This window comes from Mustela putorius, unplaced genomic scaffold, assembly GCF_011764305.1.
Source record: "Mustela putorius furo isolate JIRA1106 unplaced genomic scaffold, ASM1176430v1.1 tig00000129_pilon_pilon_pilon, whole genome shotgun sequence".
Classification (NCBI taxonomy): domain Eukaryota; kingdom Metazoa; phylum Chordata; class Mammalia; order Carnivora; family Mustelidae; genus Mustela; species Mustela putorius.
This window is the reverse complement of record NW_025421290.1, coordinates 51,355,266-51,366,798: the sequence shown is the minus strand read 5'-3', so window position 1 is coordinate 51,366,798 and position 11,533 is coordinate 51,355,266. Positions and strand designations below refer to the sequence as shown.

Here is an 11,533-nt window from a genome sequence, read left to right as displayed (position 1 = left end):
CGACCGCCAGCAAGTGTCCGAGAGGTGCACAGCTGGACCGGGGCTGCTAAGAGGTGCAATGGCCAGGCACTCTGGTCACTGGTGGACAAGTAGTAACCGGTAACCGCTCCGCCACAAGGCTCTCCCGGCCGGAAGTTCGGCTGCCAGGTCCGCTCAGCACCCTTGGCCACAGCCAGACAGTCACACCAGATGTTGAAAGAAATGGAACATCGGAAGAGAAGAAGGGGCCACAGTTTTAAATGTGAAGGGGACAGCTTCATGCAAGCCTTGGGACACCAGAACGAGTGCTCAAGACTGGTGTGCAAGTGACAGTACATCAGTTACATTAAGTAAAGGCCTAATAGTTTTAAAACACTGAACAACAGCTTAACTGGACAATGAATTAGTTACAAACTTACCAGAGGCTAAAAATCATACAAATTAATAATACCCACTGAGTGGCCAAGTTTTGATACTACTTTATCAGAATATTTAAATTTTAATTGGCTTAATTCGACCATTCAAATGCGTGAATATGCAGAGAACGCTCAGGACTCGCACATTCCCACAATCATGTAATCAGATTAACACAGAATCCGGGAATGTCATTATGCCACGTCTCTAAGACCCAGAGACACTGAAGTGTCCCCGAGGCCGTCGGAGGTGGCAGTAGTGCCGGGAAGGGCCTGCGGCTGCCCAGCGAGCCTCGGCCAGGGAGTCAGGGGCACTGAGTGGGGCAGGGCTCCTTACTTGGAAACGGTCTTCAGCGGCCTTGCCACCCACGTTAAGGACATTCAGGGAACTGGCCCGCTTCATGCTGTGAACAGGTCAGTGGACATGCAAAAGGACAAACCAGTGTGTCAGTCAACCGAGAGCAGCAAACACAGCAAAGACACCCCTCCAAGGCCTCTGTCACCGTGCGGGAGGCCCTGGAGCCATCCCTCATGGAGCATGGGCCTTTATCTCACTGGGGCTGGGGTGTCTGTCCAGTTCTTAACATGGACGCCCCAGGTGTATCCGTATGTAAACCCCAGTAGAGAAAAAGCAGTTTCCCTGTGTCTGTCTCAGCGACACACTGTCTGAAACACTGTGTGTAAACCCCACACGTGGTTACACGTCCCCATGTGACACCTGGCTCGCGGAGGAGCTGAGCAGCTCTGCCTGTCCAGCCCTCTGGCTCAGCCTGAGTCTGCCGGGCACGTCAGGTCAGTTTGAAGAAGGGAGCCTGGCGCTTCCCCCAAACTCACCGCTCACCCTAAGGGACCATGTAAAAGACCTCTTGAAGCTCAGCGTTAAGATCTGATACATCTCTACATGCTTGTGTACTTTGTATGTTTTTATATTAAAAGGAAATATTTTTTATTAGCCAAATAAACTCAGAAGCTAGGATTCCTCTGCTTTCAAACCAAAATTTGAAACAAATTTCATGGCTTTACCTTCAAGGAAATCTAGTAATTTAAATGTGTATTAACTTTTTCTCCCACTTGACACCTTTAGAACACCTGATGAACTATCCTGCACATCACCTACCCCCTGAGCGCAATGGGGGCCAGCCACGCTACCACTCCCGCCTACCGCCAGCAGACACGCCCTCCAACAGAAAACCACCTTCGCTTCGAAAGATAAAAAAGAACGGGTGCTCGGGGATCTTTCCAAACGTCCGCAACAGGAACTGCAACGGTGAAGCGGCTTCGGCACGAGCAGCGCGTGCGAGCGTGTGCTCTGGGAGCTGACGCGCGGCCGTGAGGCTCGAGCGCGCGTGAGGGTCAGCAAGACCAGTCGTGTCAGTGTGCCGGGAATGGGCACGAGGGCCCAGGTCCCCACCCAGTGGCCGCCAACACCATGGGCACCGCGTCCGGAAAACGGCAGGTACTTACCGAGTTCTCACTGAATGAGCTCCACCAAAAGCAAAGACCTTAATTCACTTAACCTCAAGTAAAATTCACTCCCAAAATCCCCGAGCCAGGACAAACACGAACACGACAACCCCACGAATTCTACGTAAGTGCGGCTGGATTCTGCACAAGCTTCCTCTACACAGCACTACTCAAGAACAAAGGAAAATTCACACCAAATCGCACTGGCGACTTGCACACTTAATTCTTATTAAGTGGCCAACGGACTTTTTCTAAGAGTCATAGGACTCCCCTCCTCACACTCTTTTCCTTACAAGACGCAAGTAAAGACAACCTGACCTTGCCGCAAGTCTCCCCCGGCACAGCGAGCTCCATCCACACCCCCACCACCACCACCGTGGACAGAACAGGAAGAACACCAACTTGGGGCTTCTCAGAATGTGGTCTTGGACCAGCAGTGCTGGCACGAGCTGGGAACTTGCTAGAAAAGTCAGTGGTGTGAGGGGTGGGGGGTGCAGGCCCACTGCACCATGAACTGACGGCTGGGGCCCCGGCGGTCTGCTCAGACCCCGCCGGAGACGCGGATGCTCAGGTCTGAGAGCCACTGGTCCAGTGAATACAGTCACTCTCACCTTGACAGAGGACTCAGTTTTATGCATTTTATGGGACAAAATTCCTAGAGCCATTGACGTTTTTATCAAGTTCAGTGAGGGACCACCTCCAGCACTACACGTGACAACGTGCGCGCACGCGTGCGGCCAGCCCCGTGGGGCTGTGAGGGCGCTCGCAGGGATACGTCCCAGCCGAGACAGAAGCCGGCACAGGAGGGAGACACAGAACTGAGCTCTGTCACGTGGGGAGGAAGGGCCAGGTCACGGACTTAGTGCCAGAACTGGACTCTGCATTTAAAAAGCTTCAGAACATCCAGATCTGCCAAGGGCCACAGCGTGTCTGCCCTGAAGGAGCCAATCGATGGCGCATGGAGAGGACCGCGGGGACAGGGCACTTCCGCACATCAGATCCAGTCCACGGACATTTGCTACGCAACTGTTCAACGGTTTGTTCGGATCCTTGTTACGTGGCCAGAAAACAAAAACGGGGCAGAGTGACCTACCATTTAGTTCTGTAAATATTTTAAAACAAGCACTTTATCCCAAAGGCAATTTCCTTTCCCGGATGCACATTCATCCGTCGGGCGGCCGGCTCTGGTGCCGAGAGCAGGACAGGACGGCAGTCTGCTGCTCAGCCCCACGTCCTTCCAGAAGCCCCGGCTGGCTTTCAACACTGCATCTCCCAGGCAGTTTCGCAACAAACATGTGGCGCTCACAGACTCCCTCTTCAGAAACGGGCTTGGAAACGTCCTTGAGAAGCAGGGTGACAGCCACCTACTCAGATCAAATTCCTTGTCCTGCCATACGTGCCATCAAAAAAATGTGTGTGTCCCCAGCAGAGACACCTGGGGCACAGGGCGGAAAGCAGACCAGGGCCCCTGCTCCCCAGCTCAGGGGCTGAGCCTACACGGCTGCACGGGGGGGCCCAGGGGTGCAGGAGGTAGGCCCTCACTGACAGAGACCAGAACGAGATGAGACGCCCCTCAGAATGCCCCGGCAGGCAGCTGGAAGAGCCTGTTCACCTCCAGTCTCTGACACGCTGTGCGAAGGGGCCCCGCTTCCCAGTCCGGCAGCAGGAGACTCCTTGCCCATGGACGGGGAAGTGGAGTCACTTGGACAACGGAGTTTTACTCAGACTCCATCTTTAAAAAGGAGGCACCACAAAACAGCTGACAAAAGAGTGCCTCTGAGAAACGCATCCCAAACAGGATGCTGTTCATGCCAGAAATAACCCAGAAACCGGGGCAGACTGTTAACACCCTGCTGCATCTTGCAAAGAACAGAATTCCGAACCAAATTCCTTTGACAACTTCAATATTGTTGTTCAAGAGACTCTAAGACCCATGAGTCTACCTCCTTTAAACACACGGAAATGTGGGCTGTTGTTCCCGATTCCTAAAGGAACCGCTTCCGCTCCAGTCCTCCAACTGCGACCCTGCTTAACACCATCCCTCTCCCTGCAGTAATGCCGGTGAGTCTCACACAGTCACAGCTACTGGTACGATTTTAAAAAGATTTTAAAAGCTAATTTTAAAGGATTTACACTAACACTAATTTAAAAAGAGAAGGAACAGCTATCGAGTGTAAGCAAGTGATCGTGCTCCGCGTTTTCATACAAAGCTCCCACTGGTCGATGCTGGGGCTCTTCTGAACGCGCAGCAACAGAACCGCAGAACCGCACAGGCCAGGAAGGCCCGCCCTTCCAGCCTGGGCGCCGAAGCTGCGCGGTGCTTCTCTGCGGGCCCCGAGGACCCGGGCCGGAGGCGCTCCAGCCCCGGGGCGGGGACGCGAGGAGCAGCGGGACGCCGCGCGGTGGGGCGGTCAGCAGGGGCCGCAGGAGGATAGTTACCCGGGGTTCTTTGGGTCACTCTCTCGAGAGCTTCCTCCCTTCAGCTTCCTAACCAGCTTCTCGCTGCTGCGTCTAATTGAAGCCCGGAGTTTGCTAAAGGAGCCACTGCGCTTTAAAGATCCCGTGCCGTCCTGAAAGAGACGTGAAACATGTGAGACTGCAGACGGCCCGTCCTGGCCTCCTGAGAGGCAAAGCTGAATGCAAACACGAACTCACATCAGGTTGGCCTACTTGTCTGTGACCTGCTGGCAATACGGCGGCTACAGAAATTACGTTTGCCAGGTCTTGTAAATACACTTTAAATAGAAATCTACCCACTTTAAATTTCAGTCAAGACAATCCAATGATCACGAAAACCTCTGACCATGAAGTTCAAACAAAAAATAATATCCCCAAAAATCATATCGCTGTTTTGAAACAAAAGGTCACACTTGGAAAAGGTCTCAAGGAAATTAAGGCTGCTTCTTGGAAGATCACCCAAATCAAATTCCACATTTAATAAAAACAGAAGCATCTGGTCCCCGTTTAACAGAACTGGACCCACACCAGTGAGGGCTGACAGAGACAGCTTTTTTTAACACTTTCGTGCACAGGCAGCACTTAGGTGCACTGCTTCTTCCGTACATTCCATCATGTTTACTGAGGCATGGACGCAAGCATTCTCTACACCCGAAGTGGGGCTTGTCCTCACAGCCCCACAAAGCAAAAACCACACGCTCTTCTGACTGAGCCCGCCAGGCGCCCTTTTGGTACATTTTTAAAAAGTTTTATTAAATGTTGACTGTAAATGTGGTCAGAAATTAAATAAAACAGTCATTCCATACAATAACTGAACCCCCGACACCTTGCAGGTGTCCGGCTCTCATCTAAGTGGCCCCGGTACTCAGTGAAACATCTGGCGGTATCTATCTGGGTATGAAAACCAAGAACCAGAGTTTGAAAAACTGTGTGTATGAGCAACTTTTATTCTCAGAATGAATCACTCAGTGAGATTAAAGCAGCCCCGTTCCTTCAAGAAGCCACGCAGTGCCGCATTCCACGGAGAGAGTGAGACGTTCTACCGGGCAGACAGACACCAAGACACGGGTCAGTTGGAGTGAGTTTATTAGAAGTTAGAAAGACACAAATACACAAATCACTGAACACTTAAAGATTAGTGGAGAAAAGCAAAATTGCCAAAATGTCACAGAGACTACACAGCAAATGCTACTTGAGCGAGATCCTAAGGGGAGAGCCCGGGGCACGGGCAGCCCCGCCGGGTCTCAGAGGGCAACAGAAGCAGCACATGCCCTATTCCTACGGCCTAGCTAGTTCCACGGTCACTGTCATGCCACGGCATTAACACCTGCAGGAGACTTCTAACTACCTTTGATCAAAGTGAACGACTAATCGCTCTTAATTCTTAAACTCACGTATCACACAGTAAATGGTTTTTATTAACACAGTTGATATTACTAAGTACATATCTGGCAGAGCTACATGTATACAGAGATAAGGAACCCCCCAAAAAGGACAGCAGCACCGAAAGGAATGGCCAGTCACAGAGAGGTGGCGCTCTGACAAGAATCCTAGGGGATTGCTAAACACAGCAGTCAGCACTGGAGAGAGAAGGAAAGCTGGAGGAGCCGCCCGTCATGCAGGAGACAGTGTGAGCGTCACATGAGGCAGCTAGGCCTGTCGGACAGAAACGGAGAGAGAGAGCCCAGTGAGCCCGTTGTGAGAACAGAGCCAGCCCCCACGGAACGCAGCGCGGCTTACAGTATTTCTAGGTCACAGATCTCGGCAGTGCTTCTCATCCCTTTAGTATCCGGGATCACCTTCCGCCTGCTTCTATCAGCCCAGGACCAAGAGGTACTGGGGCCGTCTGCTGCCTTTTACGACTAATCACTCGTGTCATCAAAGTAACACTCCGTGCCCAGAGCGTGGATTAGCACTGTGCTAGAAATCTCCAGGATACTTACTATCACGAGGTCCAGGAACTGTACAGAAAGGAGATTCCATATTGAGAAACATCAACAGTGACCAAAAGATAAAGGCTGCACATAAGAAGAGGCCGTTCATCAAACCTTTAACTTCATCAGGAATCCTCTGACACCCCTGAACTCTTGTGGAGTTCTGACATCAGAGGGGACTTTCTCTTAAGAGCTCTAACCGTTTAGACAGTTCAAAAACTTGAAAAAAACCAATGACTTTAGTCTTTAGCACATTTTAAACATGCAGTTGATCCAAATTATCCAAAATAAGATTAATTCTAGAAAATGGATTTCCACAGGCAGCAGTGCACCCCGGGTCTCAGCAGACCGGAACCCCAGTGGTCCCGTACGGAAGCCCCGGCCTGCAGGGACCGAGCCCCCACCCGCTCTGACTCACCATGGGACGCTCAGCAAATCATTTAACCAGCCCGAGCTTCATTTTTCTCATCTTTAAAATGGAAAAATAAGATTTGTTACCAATTTCCCGCAAATGTTGGGAGGACAAGAAAACACAAGTTCTTGTTGCTCTTTCAGAGAAAGGACATTTAACTGTTAATTCCGCAAACAGTACAATCCTGCAGTTCGTTTCAGAATTCCTCGCTTACACTACGGCAGTGCTCCTTATCCCTCCCAGGCCACTCAGCAGACTACAGGGGAGCGACCAGATTCCGGAAACACTTCATGTGGGACACACACAGGCCTCCCCGGCCCCATCCCTCGCCCTGCAGCAGGCGCCCAGGAGCTGGGCTCGGGAGGCAGCACCTGGCTGGCGGGGGTGGGGGGGAGCAGGCTGCCCACCCCCTCCGCGCACTCACCCTCCAGAACCAGTGGGAGCAACAGCAGAAGCCCACCCCAAAGCCCACCCCAACCCCGGGTGGATTTCTGTTCAGTAAAAGCTGGAGAGTTGGGAGGTCTCCCGCATTCTAACTCTTTCAAAAACAGTCTACTTCTCTGTATTGCCAGGAAAGAATACTTAACATCAAAGAAGTGGGTTTCTGAACAGAAATGAACACTGTAGCATATAAGCTAAGAAACAAAAGGCAGTAATTCTTTGTTCTTTTTCTTTGTTATACTCTTGTTGTTTTCCTAATATAATTTTTCAAAAGATTTTATTTAGTAAAAGTAAAGATTTTATTTATTTATTTGACAGAGATCACAAGCAGAGGCAGAGAGGCAGGCAGAGGGAGAAGCAGGCTCCCCACTGAGCAGGGAGCCCAATGTAGGGCTCGATCCCAGGCCCGAGGATCACCACCCCAGCCAAAGGCAGACGCTCAACCGACTGATGCTTAGGAAGGCGCCCCTTCCTAATACCATTTTTAAAACTAACTCTATTTCTAATTAACAGTCTGTACTATCCCATTCCTCAGTCATCTTGGGCATGAGGTCAGTATCTTTGGGAAAACAAGTGCTCCCATGCATGCAGGAGGGGCGGGCTCCTCCGGAAGGGCCCTGCTGGGAACTGGCAAGTCAGAAACAGAACAGAGTGGAGAAGACGGAACGGAGGATGTGATGCTTCCTGGGGCCCTCGTGGGACAGCTGCACAATGGTGCAGCGCAGGAAGCCCACGCATTCGAGGGGCCCCGACTCCAGGCACGTGGCCACAGCCCTCAGAGGGGACGGCAGCCATATGCACAGCGGGTAAAGTAAAGGCAATCCAATCTGGCCAAATAGGATTCCTATGCACACAGCATTTGCATCTTTAACGGGACCAGAAGAGAGAACTCAGACTTATCTTGACAATGACTTTCAGCTCTGTGTTCTTTATACAAAAATAAGCGTGAGGCAGTTACGTTTTCCAGTCCTTTAATCACCATCTTAATGGTATGTACTTAACAGAACTGCACTTCCCTAAAAACTTGATCCAGAAATGTCACATGAATGATTACAGTATATTCGGTAACCTTACGTCTCCGGCATTTTAACAGCACGGGATTCTGTGCGGACCCAGACTCCTGGCAGCTGTAGGGCACAATCAGAACCTAGACTGCCCGACCTTGGCCCACACTGCCCTCTGATTTTCATGTTATTTCTGAATACTGGGACCAACCACACTCACTCACATACACGGGCTCCCGCACACGGCTATGCCAACAGAACGGGACGGCCGTCCCCGCGCTGCAGGAGCGCCCGCCCCACATGGCAACAGAAGGCTTCTCCCTGCGGCAGCAGTTAACTTTTTAAAGGGCACTGAAATCCTTTTTTAAAAACTTAAAATCTAATGCAGAACCCCAATATAAGATACAATCTAGGTGGCACTTTCTCACTGTAAGTGTGACAAGTTCCTAGAATAACACGCACCAGCAGAACCGTGAAGCCACCTTTAGAGAACACCAGGTTGAAATACGAAACTACAGAAGATGGGTCTAGCCTCGGCACCTAAACTCCCAGTTTGTTCCCAGTTGGTCTGGACGGCCTGGCACCCAAACCGTGCACAGGTAAACGACTGCGGGTGGCCGCTGCTCTCAACCATGTGCCTCATCACCACAGGGAATGCCGGACTCCCACTCTGAGGGCCTGAGTCGCTCAGTCTCACACCGGGGCAAAGTCTAACATGGGGGCGCAGTGCAGGCATCCAGGCTGAAGGCAGCATCCACACGGGGCTCCTTCAGCAGCAGACATCTGCACCTCTGTCGGGCAGACTTGAAAAAAGTCCTGGTGTGCGTACTGCCTGTATCACCTCTTCTTAAACCATCACAGTACGCTCTGGAAATGAAAGTCCGGCCTGAGGTCGGGAGAGCTCAGCACCACCTCCTCAGAACCTGCGAGCCAGGCCTTCCCGCGAAGGCGGGACTGAGCCGGGTCTGAGCAGGGGCTGCAGGGCCCGGCGGTGAGCACAGCAGCCCAGGCACTACCCCCAGGCAGTTCCGGAGTCACCTGATGCTTGATCTCAGACTCTCTGAGAAGAAAGGGCCCCTTCTGCGGCTCAAGGAAAGTCCGGAACGACCTAAGATCTGGGATCTACATTTTTTCACCCCGTGGACCACCCCCACCCCCCAATAAGCCCTGCGATGGCCTCTGGAGAAGACCCAGAGCCTCCAGTGTCCAAGAGTCAAGTAAAAAGGTGTCCACACCCCCGCGTGAGTGTGCTAAGTGAGCATGTCCAAAGCGAGACAGAAAATGTGAAATGGAAGCAGGGCCAAGAATGCACTCAGAGGAAGGATGGCTTCTGCCCTCTGCATCCGTGATTCCGGCAGCAGGCCCCACGGGAAGACCACAGGAAGCCGCCTACCAGCCCTGCACACTGGGCGGAAACCAGCTTTCCCTCACCCAAGTCTCAGAACTCTGCACTGTAAATTATTTTATGACGGGACCGCACAACAGGATTGACCTAGAAATACTGTCTCAAGAAAAAGTTCCTCCAGAACTTCATTCAAGAGAACCAAAACCTGCAGCCTGGCGTCTGCAGACCAGGGAAGGGATGTGACCCTCTACGTGAGGCATGCAGGGCGACAGGAATCACAGGGGCAGTACAGTACACAGTGTGGCCAGACGCAGGAGAGAGGAGGCCTGGCCAGCGCCGTTGATGTGTTAGACTACTGCCCACTGGGGGAATAGAAAAGCAGATGCTGATTGGTTGTCTTGGCACAGAAACACCAAAGCAAGGCAGCTGCCAGATAAAGACAGTCAAAAAGACGCTCTCCCTAAAATTTTGGCCTCTAATATTATGTAGAAAATATTGTATCCTTACCAAACCACTCCATCTACAGAAAATCCCCCAAATAAATACCTTCAAAAAGATAAGAGTATAGGAAAGCCCAAGATTACTATTTGGCAAAACATCTGCAAAATTACCTAACCAAACTGCACCTACTGCAACTTCAAAGAAAAATAATACAACATTTTGATGGGGCACCTAATCCTGCATTCAACTCTCCCTGGTAAAAGCAAAATTCCAAAGACGCCAGCTCAACATACAAAAAGCGTTGCCCTGTGTGACCAACATCTGCTAGAAACAATGTCCGGGAGGCCACACACTCTTTGGCGACCACTGGGCAAACAGCCGTGGCGAGAACCTCCACGAGGGCAAACGAGCGAAACCCAGAGGTAGAGCTTGGCTAGGAGCGACATGTTCCAAACCCGGGCACGTGTTCTGGATCCGAAAACCTCTAGCAGAGGACTGTGCAGGCAGATGAGCCACGGGACCCTCAGCGGGAACATGGCGGTCAGCACTGAGGGGGGCCGTGAAGAGCGGCCGCCCCAACCGCTCTCATCTGGAGGCCAGCTCTGTCTGAAACAGGACCTCCCCTTAAGGAATTTAAAGCAATTCTCACACATCTACAGCACTGGTCAGTGACATTAGGAGCACTGGAGTTAGCAACGAAAATGGGTAAGTGAAAAAAGCAAGTTAGTTTTCTGCCACATTAACCCTAATATTAAAATAAAACCAGGTTACGGACTGTGGCTCTAAGTAACCAGGACACTCAATCAGCATTTCAGCGCTCAAAGTGAAGCCAAACAGCTTTCATGGGTCCCTACGGAGAAGAAAATGACCACTTCAAACAAGTAAAAGACTTCGTTATTAGCAGAAGGTAAGCACTCACAGAAAGCTTAATTCATACTTAATTTGAGGAAAGGACAGTGTCTAGCATGTGAGCCAGAGGAAGCTGCAGGACAGCAGTCCTGCTGGGCGCCTGGGCCAGGCGGCCTCCCGGCGACCGGCCGGCGGCTGTGTACTGTACTTACCCCGTTCCACTCTACGCTCATACTCACTTCCTCCCCTCCGTCAGGGCCGCTCTCGTACTTGACCACGTCCACGTTCAGACTCTCCCGGCTTCTCCGCTTCTCCATGTTCTCAGGGTCATTCAGCACTTCGGCTACTCTCTGTTTGTGAACATTGTCAAGACCCTGTGAGCCAGGCAAGGGGGAGGGTTGGAGCCGTTAGAAGGAAGCTTGACGAAGGACTCTAGGACAGCTGAGCTTCTCCCGGGGAAGAAACAACCCAGAAACAGCACTTACACACAGAAGAGTGATTCTCAGAAATATACACTTAAGACATTTCACTCTTCACAAAACTTACCTCAAATTTAAAAAAAAAAAAAAAGAAGGGACGCCTGGGTGGCTCAGTTGGTTAAGCCGCTGCCTTCGGCTCAGGTCATGATCCCAGCGTCCTGGGATCAAGTCCCACATCGGGCTCCTTGCTCAGCAGGGAGCCTGCTTCTCCCTCTGCCTCTGCCTGCCTCTCTGTCTGCCTGTGCTTGCTCTCTCCCCCTCTCTCACTCTGATAAATAAATAAAATCTTTAAAAAAAAAAAAGCAAATACTGGGC

General features: G+C 51.4%; 1 protein-coding gene across 22 annotated transcripts in view; it reads right to left on the bottom strand.

Annotated features, from left to right (window-relative positions):
• Nucleotides 1–11,533, bottom strand: part of KLC1 (kinesin light chain 1) — a 56,173-nt gene that overhangs the window by 5,624 nt on the left and 39,016 nt on the right. For 3 of the 22 annotated variants that reach the window (XM_045074307.1, XM_045074323.1, XM_013057360.2), the window contains exons 13-15: nt 10,952–11,113; nt 4,296–4,426; nt 730–796 (exon numbers count right to left, since the gene is read on the bottom strand). In XM_045074307.1, coding sequence (XP_044930242.1) covers nt 730–796; nt 4,296–4,426; nt 10,952–11,113 — 360 coding nt within the window. Of the gene's footprint in view, nt 1–729; nt 797–4,294; nt 4,427–5,382; nt 5,970–6,665; nt 6,717–10,951; nt 11,114–11,533 lie in introns of those variants that run through there. The other 19 variants (XM_045074329.1, XM_045074321.1, XR_006604965.1 and 16 more) reach the window with 17 other exon arrangements.